We start from the raw sequence: 18,116 nt of genomic DNA on the forward strand, positions 1-18,116 counted from the left end.
CCCCCTTATGTATTATACATGGAGATCATATCCTCCGTTATGTATTATACATGGAGATCATATCCCCCCTTATGTATTATACATGGAGATCATATCCCCCCTTATGTATTATACATGGAGATCATATCCCCCCTTATGTATTATACATGGAGATCATATCCCCCCTTATGTATTATACATGGAGATCATATCCCCCCTTATGTATTATACATGGAGATCATATCCCCCTTATGTATTATACATGGAGATCACATCCCCCTTATGTATTATACATGGAGATCATATCCCCCCTTATGTATTATACATGGAGATCATATCCCCCCTTATGTATTATACATGGAGATCATATCCCCCCCTTATGTATTATACATGGAGATCATATCCCCCCTTATGTATTATACATGGAGATTATATCCCCCCTTATGTATTATACATGGAGATCATATCCCCCCTTATGTATTATACATGGAGATCATATCCCCCTTATGTATTATACATGGAGATCATATCCCCCCTTATGTATTATACATGGAGATCATATCCCCCTTATGTATTATACATGGAGATCATATCCCCCCCTTATGTATTATACATGGAGATCATATCCCCCTTATGTATTATACATGGAGATCATACCCCTCCCCCCTTATGTATTATACATGGTGATCATATCCCCCCTTATGTATTATACATGGTGATCATATCCCCCCCTTATGTATTATACATGGAGATCATATCCCCCTTATGTATTATACATGGAGATCATATCCCCCCTTATGTATTATACATGGAGATCATATCCCCCTTATGTATTATACATGGAGATCATATCCCCCCTTGTGTATTATACATGGAGATCATATCCCCCCTTGTGTATTATACATGGAGATCATATCCCCCCTTATGTATTATACATGGAGATCATATCCCCCTTATGTATTATACATGGAGATCATATCCCCCCTTATGTATTATACATGGAGATCATATCCCCCCTTATGTATTATACATGGTGATCATATCCCCCCTTATGTATTATACATGGAGATCATATCCCCCCTTATGTATTATACATGGAGATCATATCCCCCTTATGTATTATACATGGAGATCATATCCCCCTTATGTTTTATACATGGAGATCATATCCCCCTTATGTATTATACATGGAGATCATACCCCTCCCCCCTTATGTATTATACATGGTGATCATATCCCCCCTTATGTATTATACATGGAGATCATATCCCCCCCTTATGTATTATACATGGAGATCATATCCCCCCTTATGTATTATACATGGAGATCATATCCCCCCTTATGTATTATACATGGTGATCATATCCCCCCTTATGTATTATACATGGAGATCATATCCCCCCTTATGTATTATACATGGAGATCATATCCTCCGTTATGTATTATACATGGAGATCATATCCCCCCCTTATGTATTATACATGGAGATCATATCCCCCTTATGTATTATACATGGAGATCATATCCCCCCTTATGTATTATACATGGAGATCATATCCCCCCCTTATGTATTATACATGGAGATCATATCCCCCCTTATGTATTATACATGGAGATCATATCCCCCTTATGTATTATACATGGAGATCATATCCCCCTTATGTATTATACATGGAGATCATATCCCCCTTATGTATTATACATGGAGATCATATCCCCCCTTATGTATTATACATGGAGATCATATCCCCCCTTATGTATTATACATGGAGATCATACCCCCCCTTATGTATTATACATGGAGATCATATCCCCCTTATGTATTATACATGGAGATTATATCCCCCCTTATGTATTATACATGGAGATCATACCCCCCCTTATGTATTATACATGGTGATCATATCCCCCCTTATGTATTATACATGGAGATCATATCCCCCCTTATGTATTATACATGGAGATCATATCCCCCCTTATGTATTATACATGGAGATCATATCCCCCCTTATGTATTATACATGGAGATCATATCCCCCTTATGTATTATACATGGAGATCATATCCCCCTTATGTATTATACATGGAGATCATACCCCTCCCCCCTTATGTATTATACATGGTGATCATATCCCCCCTTATGTATTATACATGGAGATCATATCCCCCCCTTATGTATTATACATGGAGATCATATCCCCCCTTATGTATTATACATGGAGATCATATCCCCCCTTATGTATTATACATGGAGATCATATCCCCCTTATGTATTATACATGGAGATCATATCCCCCCTTATGTATTATACATGGAGATCATATCCCCCCTTATGTATTATACATGGTGATCATATCCCCCCTTATGTATTATACATGGAGATCATATCCCCCCTTATGTATTATACATGGAGATCATATCCTCCGTTATGTATTATACATGGAGATCATATCCCCCTTATGTATCATACATGGAGATCATATCCCCCCCTTATGTATTATACATGGAGATCATATCCCCCCTTATGTATTATACATGGAGATCATATCCCCCTTATGTATTATACATGGAGATCATATCCCCCCTTATGTATTATACATGGAGATCATATCCCCCCTTATGTATTATACATGGAGATCATATCCCCCCTTATGTATTATACATGGAGATCATATCCCCCCTTATGTATTATACATGGAGATCATATCCCCCTTATGTATTATACATGGAGATCACATCCCCCCTTATGTATTATACATGGTGATCATATCCCCCCTTATGTATTATACATGGTGATCATATCCCCCCTTATGTATTATACATGGAGATCATATCCCCCCTTATGTATTATACATGGAGATCATATCCCCCCTTATGTATTATACATGGAGATCATATCCCCCCTTATGTATTATACATGGAGATTATATCCCCCCTTATGTATTATACATGGAGATCATACCCCCCCTTATGTATTATACATGGAGATCATATCCCCCCCCCTTATGTATTATACATGGAGATCATATCCCCCTTATGTATTATATATGGAGATCATACCCCCCCTTATGTATTATACATGGTGATCATATCCCCCCCCCTTATGTATTATACATGGAGATCATATCCCCCCTTATGTATTATACATGGAGATCATATCCCCCCCCTTATGTATTATACATGGAGATCATATCCCCCCTTATGTATTATACATGGAGATCAAATCCCCCCTTATGTATTATACATGGAGATCATATCCCCCTTATGTATTATACATGGAGATCATATCCCCCCTTATGTATTATACATGGAGATCATACCCCCCTTATGTATTATACATGGAGATCATATCCCCCCTTATGTATTATACATGGAGATCATATCCCCCCTTATGTATTATACATGGAGATCAAATCCCCCCTTATGTATTATACATGGAGATCATATCCCCCTTATGTATTATACATGGAGATCATATCCCCCCTTATGTATTATACATGGAGATCATACCCCCCCTTATGTATTATACATTATACCCCTGCACCTGCCTTGGGACGCCACTGCTTGCAGCTGCCGGTGGGAAGCCGGCATTGTGGGGGCCCAGGCTGGGTGAAGTAATTGCCCCCACCCTTGGTACCGATCACCCTCTCTGCCCACATCCGATTCACCCAGCTGCATGGGCCCCCCTTCTGGCCTGGGCCCCGTGCAGGAGGAATGGTGGTGCCCCCTTATCCACGGCCCAGATTGCAGCCACCACATCTATTGATTGGTAAGCAGCAATACATTACGTGTTTGGTTTTGGGTTTATTGCCGCTTTGACCTTTACCCTCCATACAGAACCAGTGTGATTTGTGTTGGCATCCCTGCTCTGCACGTCTTTCACTCCAGTATTGTATTCCATAGGAGCGTCTCGTTATTACATCTCCAGGTATTACAGTCTATAATTGGTGTACTTTCCACTACCTGAATAAGGCTGCTCAGATCATACAGGGAAGTGCTGAGACCCGAAGAATCGGCCGTTTTGATGTTCCTCAAGTCGCACACTGAAACAGATCCAGAGATTAAAAGATTTAGTTACAGCATTGACTTTTTCCAAGCAAGATATAGAGAAGACATTGAGACGGGAGCCTGGCAATCCAGGAGTGGACAATAAGGCCGTATTGTTTTTTGGCTTCACAAATCGTAAAGACGAACAGAAAATTAACCTTTTGCCTGCACCAACTGGGTTTTTTTTTTCGTTAGAATTTACATAGAAAAGTCTTTTTAGACCCCGTTCACACTTGAGCATTTTTTCACCTCAAAGCTTGATGCTCAGAAACGCTCAACAAGTGAAACCCCAACATTTCCAAATGCCCCCTGTTCACACTTGAGTTTTCTGTCGCCTGTAGCAAAACGCCTGTCGCTCAAAAAGGAAAAAGTACTTGCGCTACTTTTCAAGCAGATCTGAGTGTTTTGTCCTCATAGACTTAAATGGAAAAGGCCTGAACAGTGGGAATGAGTGTTTTTATAAAGCGTTTTTTTTCAGGCGTTTTCAGCTCAACCAAACAGCTAATTCTACTGAATCATTCTCCCTGAAGCCACGTGACCAGGTGGCGTAACACGTAGGGGAGGGGCTTTGACGTCACAACGCTCGACAGACAGAGAAGAATCAGCTGGCTGCACACAGGATAGAATCGCTAGCGGCATCGGAAGAAATTATTTTTGGTTAAAGCGCATTTATATACTGCACATGTGAGTGGAACATTTTTAGTACAAATAAATGCTTGTTATAAAGATAAAGCGCTATGTTCTGGTTATTCCTCTTGACATTTTGTGCTTGTGGAGGTAACATCTGTACTACAGGGAGCTTTACTGGTGGGGGGAGATCTGTACTGGAGGGAGTTGTACTGGCGGGCGTAAGATCTGTACTACAGCGAGATGTACTGGGGGGGGGGATCTGCACTGGAGGGAGCTGTAGTGGTGGTGAGATCTGTACTGGAGGGAGCTGTACTGTGGCAGGGGGAGAAATGTACTGGAGGGAGCTGTACTGGTGGTGGTGGGTAGATCTATAATAGTGCAAACTGCACTGGTGGGGGGAGATCTGTACTGGAGGGAGCTGCACTGGTGGTGGTGGGTAGATCTATAATAGTGCAAACTGCACTGGTGGGGGGGGAGATCTGTACTGGAGGGAGCTGAACTGGTGGTGGTGGGGAGATCTGTACTGGAGGGAGCTGTACTGGTGACAGGGGGAGAACTGTATTGGAGGGAGCTGTACTGGTGGTGGTGGGTAGATCTATAATAGTGCAAACTGCACTGGTGGGGGGGGGGGAGATCTGTACTGGAGGGAGCTGTACTGGGTGGGGGGGATCTGTACTAGGAAAGCTGCACTGGTGGTGGTGGGGAGATCTGTACTAGAGGGAGCTGTATTGGTGGTGGTGGTGGTGGGGGGGGGGGGGATCTGTATTGGAGGGAGCTGTACTGGGGGGGATCTGTACTAGGGGAGCTGTACTGGTGGTGGTGGGGAGATCTGTACCAGAGGGAGCTGTACTGGTGGTGGGATCTGTACTGGGTGGGGGGATCTGTACTAGGGGAGCTGTACTGGTGGTGGTGGGGAGATCTGTACTGGAGGGAGCTGTACTGGTGGTGGGTAGATCTATAATAGTGCAAACTGCACTGGAGGGAGCTGTACTGGTGGAGGGAGATATGTACTACAGGGAGCTGTACTGGTTGTGGGGGATCTGTACTGGAGAGAGCTATACTGGTGGTGGTGGTGGGGGGGAGGGGATCTGTACTGGTGGTGAGGAGAGATCTGTACTGGAGGGGGCTGTATTGGTGGTGGTGGAGGTGATAAGGGGGAGATCTGTACTGGAGGGGGCTGTAATGGTGGTGGTGGAGGTGATAAGGGGGAGATCTGTACTGGAGGGGGCTGTATTGGTGGTGGTGGAGGTGATAAGGGGGAGATCTGTACTGGAGGGGGCTGTATTGGTGGTGGTGGAGGTGATAAGGGGGAGATCTGTACTGGAGGGGGCTGTAAAGGTGGTGGTGGAGGTGATAAGGGGGAGATCTATACTGGAGGGGGCTGTATTGGTGGTGGTGGAGGTGATAAGGGGGAGATCTGTACTGGAGGGGGCTGTATTGGTGGTGGTGGAGGTGATAAGGGGGAGATCTGTACTGGAGGGGGCTGTATTGGTGGTGGTGGAGGTGATAAGGGGGAGATCTGTACTGGAGGGGGCTGTAAAGGTGGTGGTGGAGGTGATAAGGGGGAGATCTATACTGGAGGGGGCTGTATTGGTGGTGGTGGGGAAGAGATCTGCAGTTAAGGGAGCTGAACTGGTGGGGGGAAGGGGTAGATCTGTACTGAGTGGAGCTCTACTGGTGGGGTGAGGAATCTGTACTAAGGGAAGCTGCACTGGTGGGGGGAGATCTGTACTATGAGGGGTGGGCTGTACTGGGTGGTTTGGGGATCTGTACTGGGGGATGCTGCACTGGTGGTGGGGGGAGATCTGTACTAGAAGGAGTTGTACTAGAGGTGGGTGGGGGCAGGAAGATCAGTACGAGAGGGAGCTGTACTGGGAGGAGAGAATATATACTTGGGGATTGGGGGTAATATGTGTACTGCAGGGATCGATACTGGGGGGAAGATTTTGGATTGGGGAGAGAAGAAAACTATTTTCTGTTGTACTCTGGTTGGAAGGACTGCGCCATATGTTGCTGTGTACATGATGAGTAGACTTTCAAGCCTCTCCCACTGCTAGCGCAATTTTGCCACCCCTACGATTTGCTTCGCTCGCCGTCTAATTGTCTACCTCTAGGTGCCCAAACCTGGATATCTCCCAAATTTCTGAGGAGGAAAAGATGGCCATCTTTAGGTTTCAAAAATGTAACAAATTTTGTTAGTGCTGTCATTTCAAATTGAATGGAAAAAAAAAACAGTTTTGCATTTAGACCCACATACACAAACAAAATCTTTTGCTCATCCAAATTTTATTATGTTTCTGGGTTTAGAGGTCAAAAAACATATAATTGAAAGACTGCTACATCATACCAGGGCCAAGGTAGAAAGGAGCCAATTATCCCACCAACAGCGTGTTTGGAGTGTAGGAGGAAACCCATTCATACACAGTGAGAACATGTCACCTTCATGCAGACAGAGCCCCCGACCAGGACTTGAACCCTAGCGCTGCAAGGCAGAAATGCTAATTACTAAGCCATGGTGTTGCCCTTCCGCCAAGGAACAGAAATTCTCTCATTTGATTTTTTTTCTGACAGCGAACTATCTTGTCTATTAGATCACAACAACTTCCTGCAAACTCTCAAAAGAAAAATTTGAATTATTGCCGATGTGTTGTCATAGTCGAGTCTATCCCCGAGGTCTGTGTGCAGCAGCATTCATAGTTCCCTGCAAGTTGTTCAGTGTCATGATCAATGCCCTAATCATCAGAGGAAAGTCCTAAGTCATTATTTGCTGTAGATTGCTGTGTAGACAATGGATTGGAGAAACAGGAAGTCGTAATGTAGTTATAAAAGTGACATGTTTGTGATCATTAAAGAGACCCTGTCAAGCAAGCAAGCTGTAAAGTGGGAGCAAAATACTTACCTTTCCTGTGACCAGCAATGAGCTCCGCCCTGGTGCTGGGAAATGGTCCCCTAAAGTCCGCTGGAAAATGGAATGACTGGGAAGACTGGTGTGAACGCATCAAAATGATTAAATCTGAAAACAGTCGATCAGCCATAGCTTTCTTCCAATCGATTTAGTTCAGATTTTATCAAACTGATTAGATTGGCTAGATCAGAAAATTATTGATCGTTTTGCATCGACCGGCAGTGCTGATATACTTTGATCATTAATACGATTGTATTTTGATCAATCAGGTTATGAGATCACATGGTGGAAACAGAGACGTGATCGCTAATTTACGATCGTAATTTAAGATTTTATCTTAAGGTGTTACGAAACCCAGGACCCCGCATTCACTATATCCGGTCTCCCTGAACCCTGCATTCACTATATCCGGTCTCCCCGGACCCCGCATTCACTATATCCGGTCTCCCTGAACCCTGCATTCACTATATCCGGTCTCCCCGGACCCCGCATTCACTATATCCGGTCTCCCCGGACCCCGCATTCACTATATCCGCTCTCCCCGGACCCTGCATACACTATATTCGCTCTCCCCAGACCCCGCATTCACTATATCCGGTCTCCCTGAACCCTGCATTCACTATATCCGGTCTCCCCGGACCCCGCATTCACTATATCCGCTCTCCCCGGACCCTGCATACACTATATTCGCTCTCCCCAGACCCCGCATTCACTATATCCGCTCTCCCCGGACCCCGCATTCACTATATCCGCTCTCCCCGGACCCAGCATTCACTATATCCGCTCTCCCCGGACCCTGCATACACTATATTCGCTCTCCCCAGACCCCGCATTCACTATATTCGCTCTCCCCAGACCCCGCATTCACTATATCCGCTCTCCCCGGACCCCTGCATTCACTATATCCGCTCTCCCCGGACCCCGCATTCACTATATCCGCTCTCCCCGGACCCTGCATTCACTATATCCGCTCTCCCGGGCCCCGCATTCACTATATCCGCTCTCCCCAGACCCCGCATTCACTATATCTGGTCTCCCCGGACCCCGCATTCACTATATCCGCTCTTCCCGGACCCCGCATTCACTATATCCGGTCTCCCCGGACCCCGCATTCACTATATCCGCTCTTCCCGGACCCCGCATTCACTATATCCGCTCTTCCCGGACCCCGCATTCACTATATCCGCTCTCCCCGGACCCCCGCATTCACTATATCCGCTCTCCCCAGACCCCACATTCACTATATCCGCTCTCCCCGGACCCCGCATTCACTATATCCGCTCTCCCCAGACCCTGCATTCACTATATTCGGTCTCCCCGGACCCCGCATTCACTATATCCGCTCTCCCCGGACCCCGCATTCACAATATCCGCTCCCCCCGGACCCTGCATTCACTATATCCCCTCTCCCCAGACCCTGCATTCACTATATCCGCTCTCCCCGGACCCCGCATTCACTATATCCGCTCTCCCCGGACCCCGCATTCACTATATCCGCTCTCCCCGGACCCCACATTCCCTATATCTGCTCTCCCCGGACCCCGCATTCACTATATCCGCTCTCCCCGGACCCCACATTCCCTATATCTGCTCTCCCCGGACCCCGCATTCACTATATCCGCTCTCCCCGGACCCCGCATTCACTATATCTGCTCTCCCCGGACCCCACATTCCCTATATCTGCTCTCCCCGGACCCCGCATTCACTATATCCGCTCTCCACGGACCCCGCATTCACTATATCCGCTCTCCCCGGACCCCCGCGTTCACTATATCCGCTCTCCCGGACCCCGCATTCACTATATCCGCTCTCCCTGGACCCCACATTCACTATATCCGCTCTCCCCGGACCCAGCATTCACTATATCCGCTCTCCCCGGACCCTGCATTCACCATATCCGCTCTCCCCGGACCCCGCATTCACTATATCCGCTCTCCCCAGACCCCGCATTCACTATATCCGCTCTCCCCGGACACCGCGTTTAGCATATCCGCTCTCCCCGGACCCCGCATTCACTATATCCTCTCTCCCCGGACCCCGCATTCACTATATCCGCTCTCCCCGGACTCCGCATTCACTATATCCGCTCTCCCCGGACTCCGCATTCACTATATCCGCTCTCCCCGGACCCCGCATTCACTATATCCGCTCTCCCCGGACCCTGCATTCACTATATCCGCTCTCCCCGGACCCCGCATTCACTATATCCTCTCTCCCCGCACCCTGCATTCACTATATCCGCTCTCCCCGGACCCCGCATTCACTATATCCGGTCTCCCCGGACCCCGCGTTCACCATATCCGGTCTCTCTGGACCCCGCGTTCACTATATCCGGTCTCCCCGGACCCCGCGTTCACTATATCCGGTCTCCCCGGACCCCGCGTTCACTATATCTGGTCTCCCCGGACCCCGCGTTCACTATATCCAGTCTCCCCGGACCCCGCGTTCACATTATCCGTCTCCCCGGACCCTGCGTTCACAATATCCGCTCTCCCCGGACCCTGCATTCACTATATCCAGTCTCCCACAGTACACAAAACATGGAAATGCAATTATTTTAGTAAATATAAACTGCTAAATATCCTTTCTCATCAGCAGTATAAAGCAGTCTTGTGACTTCTATCAGTGTCTGGCCAAGCACTGGTTAAAGCTTGTAGGAGGAGTTTTCATTTTCCCCTGCAAGTCCTTTGTGGCGGCATGACCCCTTACCCTCTGTCTGGACAATGCTGATTGGCCCTGTGCTGATCACATGCACTCTCCCAAGAAGAAAAAACTCCAGCAAAACACACCACATGCATGTGCAGCATACCCCCAAGGCTCTGTTCTATCAGCAGATGGATTGGGGACAGTGGAAGAAGGGGAGGATCAGAGATCCTTTTTACACAATGTGGAGGATTAACCCCTTAGGTTCCACAGTGAGTATAACAAGCACGCTTTACTGCATCTACAGACTGATTGTACTGTTGTGGGTTTAGTAACACTTTGACTATAAATCGAAATCCAACTCCCAGTGTCCAGTATATCCATGGAATGGGTTATGAACCGCAGATTGATTATTCCTATCAGAAGAGATTGATTGGAAAATAAATGTATTTTTTATCGAAGCATGTAAGGCCACCATTATTTGCACCGTCATGTAGTAACTGCACTAATATGCATGTTCACATTCACCCCAAATCTGAAGGGAAAATGGTATTGATCAATATTTTTTTTTCATTGGTATATACAGACTGTGATACGGGGCTCAGGATCGCCGCCAGCTACTTGTAAAAGTCCTTATTGAACTTGAGATCCAGAAAACAAATACTGCTTTCTTCAGTAAACAAACACAAGATAGTCCATACCTCTGATGTAAAACAAGAGCGTGGCTACACCACCACTATATCAGCCCCATACTAGGGATTGAGGGTTTCCTCTTTGCTTTAGGTTCCCAAAGAGGAGGCTTTCACAGTTCATCAACCATGGCTCAGTCCCAAGCTAGTCTACCATGCTCACTCGAGTGAGTCCTTCTCTCTCCCTCACCGAGTGTTTCCTCCTCCTTTTCTGGACTTTGATGCACTTAGGTAAACCCCTTCAGGACCAAAATCCTTGTAATCAGGGTTTTCCCTGCCAAAACTCTTCGCACCTCCAAAATTCACCAATTTCAGGCATGTTATTGAACTTGTTGAAAAATGGCAATTAAGCTCAGATTGATTAGCATCAAAAAATAAATCCAGGCCACCAAAGATACCAATGAATAGACATCATAACCGGGAACACTGGCCAGAACATGAACCAACTAAAAGAAGCAGTGCAAGAATAAAATTTTTGGGGTTAGCGGGACCAAAGAATCACTGGGAGTTGGACACAACTGAGTAGATAACATCATCATAGAACAGTTTATTGCATTTATTTAAAAAATCCAAGAATTACACTATAGTCCAGTGGTCTCCAAGCTGCGGCCATGGGGCCAGATCTGGCTCTGTATGCCTCTTGCCTCTATCCCCAACACTTGGGGCGCTATTTCATCCACAGCTGACACCTGTGGTGGGGCACTATTCCTCCCACAGACACCAATTATTCCTCCCACTGATATCAACAATGGGATACTATTATTCTCACTGATACCAACAATAGGGCCCTATTCCTGCCACTGAAACCAAAAATAGAGCACTATTCCTCCCATTGATAACAACAATAGGGCGCTATTCCTTCCACTGATACCAAAAATAGAGCACTATTCCTCCCATTGATAACAACAATAGGGCGCTATTCCTTCCACTGATACCAAAAATAGAGAGCTATTCCTTCCACTGATACCAAAAATAGAGCGCTGTTCCTTCCACTGATACCAAAAATAGAGCGCTGTTTCTTCCACTGATACCAAAAATAGAGAGCTTTTCCTTCCACTGATACCAAAAATAGAGCGTTGTTCCTTCCACTGATACCAAAAATAGAGAGCTTTTCATTCCACTGATACCAAAAATAAAACGCTGTTCCTTCCACTGATACCAAAAATAGAGAGCTATTCTTTCCACTGATACCAAAAATAGAGAGCTTTTCCTTCCACTGATACCAAAAATAGAGAGCTTTTCATTCCACTGATACCAAAAATAGAGCGCTGTTTCTTTCACTGATACCAAAAATAGAGAGCTTTCATTCCACTGATACCAAAAATAAAACACTGTTCCTTCCACTGATACCAAAAATAGAGAGCATTTCATTCCATTGATACCAAAAATAGAGCGCTATTCCTTCCACTGATACCAAAAATAGAGAGCATTTCATTCCATTGATACCAAAAATAGAGCGCTATTCCTTCCACTGATACCAAAAATAGAGCGCTATTCCTTCCACTGATACCAAAAATAGAGAGCATTTCATTCCATTGATACCAAAAATAGAGAGCTATTCCTTCCACTGATACCAAAAATAGAGAGCTATTCCTTCCACTGATACCAAAAATAGAGCGCTATTCCTTCCACTGATACCAAAAATAGAGAGCTATTCCTTCCACTGATACCAAAAATAGAGAGCTATTCCTTCCACTGATACCAAAAATAGAGAGCATTTCATTCCACTGATACCAAGAATAGAGAGCTATTCCTTCCACTGATACCAAAAATAGAGAGCTATTCCTTCCACTGATACCAAAAATAGAGAGCTTTTCATTCCACTGATACCAAAAATAGAGAGCTATTCCTTCCACTGATACCAAAAATAGAGAGCTATTCCTTCCACTGATACCAAAAATAGAGAGCTTTTCATTCCGCTGATACCAAAAATAGAGAGCTATTCCTTACACTGATACCAAAAATAGAGAGCTAATCCTTCCACTGATACCAAAAATAGAGCGCTATTCCTACCACTGATACCAAAAATAGAGAGCTATTCCTTCCACTGATACCAAAAATAGAGTGCTATTCCTTCCACTGATACCAAAAATAGAGAGCTATTCCTTACACTGATACCAAAAATAGAGCGCTGTTTCTTCCACTGATATCAAAAATAGAGCGCTATTCCTACCACTGATACCAAAAATAGAGCGCTGTTTCTTCCACTGATACCAAAAATAGAGAGCATTTCATTCCACTGGTACCAAAAATAGAGCACTATTACTCCCACTAAAACCAATGATGGGGCATTTTTTACTCCCACTGCTCACAGTTTGGCCCCCCTGAAGTCTGAGGGGCAGTAAACTGGCCCTTTGTTTGGAAGGTTTGGAGATCCTTGCTATAGTCAATGGTTATGCTTTGAAAATGCACTGAAAATGTAAGATGCTTATGTAAAATGCGTTTTATGATGCGCACAGCATTAGGAACAAACAAGATGCATATGAGACTCACAACACACTGGTGACAACGGGCAATAAAAGCAATTCATAAAGTGCAAGTCAGTCAGAATTCACCGAGCATCCGTGGCACTGTAGCTGGCACTGACACCGGGTGCTCACCCAAAGCGCTGGAGATGTACTGGTAGGGGATCAGAACTGTACTACAGGGGGCTTTAGTGGTGGGTTTATTTTTAGAGGAATCCAACTGTAAATACAAATTCACATATACAGTTGTGTTCAAAATAATAGCAGTGTGATGAAAAAAGTGAATAAAGCTGAAAATCCTTCTAATAGCTTTTATTTCCATCCACACAAATGCATTGGGAACACGACACATTCTATTCCAAATCACAACATGAAGAAAAATACATCAAATTTGTGTTGTTCCTCTAAAAAAATGGAAGAAAAGTGAATATTAGACGGTTCAAAAAAATTGCAGTGTTTGTATTCTTCTTTACAAACTCAAACATTCACTATATAAACTAAGAAATGTTTGAAGATTTTGCTTTCCTTTGAATGACTTCATGAATATTTGGTTGTAGTCGCACTGTTTCTGAGAACTGCTGTACATCTGTGTTGCATGGAGTCCCCCAACTTCTGGCCCCTGTGATCAGGTATTCCAGCCCAGGATGATTGGACCACATTCCACAGTTCTTCTCTATTTCTTGGTTTTGCCTCAGAAACGGCATTTTTGATGTCACCCCACAAGTTTTCTATTGGATTAAGATCCGGGGATTGGGCTGGCCACTCCACAACGTCCATCTTGTTGGTCTGGAACCAAGATGTTGCCCGTTTACTGGTGTGTTTGGGGTCGTTGTCTTGTTGGAACACCCATTTCAAGGGCATTTCCTCTTCAGCATAAGGCAGCATGACCTCTTCAAGTATTCTGATGTATTCAAACTGATCCATGATCCCTGGTATGCCATAAATAGGCCCAACACCGTAGTATGAGAAACATCCCCATATCATGATGCTTGCACCACCATGCTTCACGGTCTTCACAGTGTACTGTGGCTTGAATTCAGTGTTTGGGGGTCGTCTGACAAACTGTCTCCGCCCACTAGACCCAAAAAGAACAATCTTACTTTCATCAGTCCACAAAATGTTGCGCCATTTCTCTTTAGGCCGGTCAATGTGCTCTTTGGCAGATTGTAACCTCTTCAGCACACGTCTTTTTCCCAACAGTGGGACTTTGCGGGGACTTCTTGCAGATAGCTTGGCTTCACATCGGCGTCTTCTAATTGTAACAGTCCTCACAGGGAACGTCACACCTTCTTTCATCTTCCTGGAGCTGATTGTTGGCTGAGTCTGCCCCATTTTGGCTATACTTCTATCCATTCCAATGGTAGTTTTTCGCTTTCTTCCACGTCTTTCAGGTTTTGGTTGCCATTTTAAAGCATTTACCATCATTTTAGCTGAGCAGCCGATCATTTTCTGCACTTCTTTATATGTTTTCCCCTCCAATCAACTTTTTAATCAAGGTACGCTGTTCTTCTGAACAATGTCTGGAACGACCCATTTTCCTCAGAATTTCAGAGAGAAATGCACTGTAACCAGCATGTCCAACATTTGCTGCCTTCCTTCCTTAAATAAGGGCAATAATTGCCACCTGTTTGTCAAAGAATGAATGACCTCACTAATAGAACTCCACACGGCTATTATTGTGAACACGCCCCTTTCAATGAGTGATTCAATGACACAGAATCAGCAGCATGCATGTCATGACTGTCGGGTCTGTTGGATTTCTATGACTCTACTACACCTGCTAGGAAATTATCTGCCATGTAGAAATATCATTTCCACCAAAAACAGCGATTGATCCGGTTAGTGATGTCTGACAGCTAGTATTTTGAACACAACTGTATATACGTGATTTTGTGCAGCCCTGCCGTCCTGTAGAGTAGTTTTGCTATAGGGCGGTTAGGAAGTGGTTAAGCTTTACTACCGCTTTCAATAAGTCACACCCGGCTTTTTACCTGAGCCATACATTCGTGCTGCGTCTGGGCTCAGCGTCCCACGTCTGCTCAGATCAGGTGAGATGTGCGTTTGGATGAAGCCCGGATTGTAGACGATGTCATAGTTCGCTCCATACTGATAAACTGCTGACAGCTCCGTCTTCCTGTCTGTGAATGTGGCCCTTGCAGATCCTGAGTGACAGAAGATAAAGCCATGAAATACGTGAATCACAAGACAAGGACTTATTGCTGACATTACAGGGGATCAGCGTGAGATAAAAGACGTTACTTATTCACGTCAAAGCATGTCAGACCTATTGTCCTGCCCATCTTCTAGTGTTGTTATAGGTAATATTCGGCCTTTCACTATTAAAAGGACTCGGATATCGAGCTGATAATGACTGAGCCCAAAAAACCCACATGGAAGAAAATATACATTTTAAAAATATTCTCCCCAAATATATTGACATACATTTGAAATACTACAATTTTGGCCGTATTCAATATAAAATATATTTCACTAAATATATATATATATATATATATATATATATACACACTGTATGTTGAAATGCGTTTTTATTACAAAATATATGAAAAATGTTTTTAAAAATACACTTTCAAATATACTGTACGTTTTTAAAAATACTTTTGATCTGCAATTTTGGAATGCATTTACAAATATATGTAAAAATATATGTTAAACTCACTTATTTTCTATGTTAAAAAAAATCTGAAGAATATATTTAAAAAATATATATTTTACAAAATATTATTATTATACAGGATTATTTTTTATACATTTAGTAATATATAAAAAAAGCATTTCAACATGCAGTGTGTGTGTATATATATATATATATATATATATATATATATATATATATATATATATATAATGTGTGTGTATGCAAATAAATATATATATATATATTGTGTGTGTGTATGTATGTATGTATGTATATATATATTGTTTGTGTGTGTGTGTGTATATATTGTGTGTGTATATATACGGGTAGGGTAAATATGTGTGTATGTATGAATGTATGTATATATATATATATATATATATATATACATGTATGTGTATATATATATATATATTGTGTGTATATATACGGGTAGGGTATATACGTGTGTATGTATGTATGTATGTATATGTATATATATATATATATATATATATATATATATATATATATATATTGTGTGTGTATATATATATATATATATATATATTGTTTGTGTGTGTGTGTATATATATATATATATATATATATATATATATACACATGTATATGTATAGTGCGTGTATATTGTGTGTGTATATATACGGGTATATATATGTGTGTGTATATACGTGTACATATGTGTGTGTGATATATATATATATATATATTGAATACAGCCAAAATTGCAGTGTTTCAAATATATGTCAATATAATTGGGAAGAATATTTTTAAAATATATTTACAATATATTTTCTTCCATGTGGGAATTTAAAGAATATCTCCACTTTTGTGGAAAAAAAGTAGCAATAAAAAGAAAAAACCCCCATAGCGTATACAATAGCTACATAAGTCATATTGTAATTGAATGTTATTAAAACCTTTCCTTTTCAATCTGCAGTGCTGTAATCTTCTGTAAAAAGCAATGCAATATGGCAAGCTGGAGGCCTTCTGTACAGAACGCCTCCTAAAAATGTCATTTTCTGCTTGTGTGATTGGCTAAGTGATTTTTCCAGAAGTCTGCACCAAGATAAAAGTCAGATTTTGGGCATCCCCTGCAACAAAAATGTCATTTTTGTTGAGATTCTCCCAAAGGGAAATCGCATCTAAAGAGACCCTGCCACCTTCCTCATTAAAGCCTTGGAAGTGCAGTAACTTATTGATAAAAAGCTTATTGATTGAAAATTGGCTTCTTCTCCTCTCCCCCCCGCTGGCTTTCATCTGCTGCAGAGAGAGCCATACAGGGGATCAGTTCCAGTAATTCACCCCCCTGCCGCACCCATCACCCTCCCTGTGCACCATGTTTCCTTTTGCTGCCCAGGCCCCCCGTGTGCCCCCACCCCTGCAGTGCTGCCAGCTTCCCTCCTCTCCTTTCCAACCAGCAACTGCAGTCAAGCAAAAAGTTCCTTCAGGATGGCTATTGAGGGAAGGGTCTGGTAAATATGGTCGGTGCCTTTGGATGTGACATTCAGCACGCTCCTGGTCTGCTTGCATGTTGCATGTGCATGTTTAGCTGGGTCTGAGTCGCTTGTATTCATTACACACGCGGTCTATACTGGTGTCAGTCCAGACACCTTGCTTGTAAGTGCATTTCTTCATTAACTACTTGCCAACCACAGATAGCCGAATGACTGCTGCACTGCGGCCAGCCAGTTCTGGGAGGGCGTCATATGACGTCCTCCCAGAACATGCTCTTCTGCGCACCCCTGGGGGCGCGCACCCAGCGATCTCCGTGATCGCCTACGGACACAGCTGATCATGTGATGTGGTAAAAGGCCAATCACAGCGGCCTTTTAACACTTGTTCAGCCGTGTCCAATGACACGCTGATCACCGGGAAATGCAATTGCCGGTTCTCGGCTGCACTTTCCTCACGCTGTCAGATCGTGAGGAAAGTACTGCCGAGAACCCGCAGTTGTCAGAGCGGGGATCGGCACCGATCATCAGGGCACTGCTGATCAGTGCCCTGATGATTGGTGCCCAGCAGTGCCACCCGCAAGTTCCGCCCACCTGTGCCCAGCAGTGTGACCACTAACTCCGCCCACCTGTGCCCAGCAGTGC

General features: G+C 43.9%; 1 protein-coding gene across 1 annotated transcript in view; it reads right to left on the reverse strand.

The window, feature by feature from the left end:
* Positions 1-18,116, reverse strand: part of TC2N (tandem C2 domains, nuclear) — a 78,243-nt gene that overhangs the window by 47,337 nt on the left and 12,790 nt on the right. Inside the window, exons 3-4 of the mRNA XM_089663828.1 lie at positions 15,350-15,520; positions 3,943-4,022 (exon numbers count right to left, since the gene is read on the reverse strand). Of these exons, the coding sequence (XP_089519954.1) occupies positions 3,943-4,022; positions 15,350-15,520 (251 nt within the window). The remainder of the gene's footprint in view (positions 1-3,942; positions 4,023-15,349; positions 15,521-18,116) is intronic.

This window comes from Staurois parvus, unplaced genomic scaffold (assembly GCF_062004578.1).
Source record: "Staurois parvus isolate SC_StPar_1 unplaced genomic scaffold, SC_StPar_1.0 ptg001780l, whole genome shotgun sequence".
NCBI classification, from domain to species: domain Eukaryota; kingdom Metazoa; phylum Chordata; class Amphibia; order Anura; family Ranidae; genus Staurois; species Staurois parvus.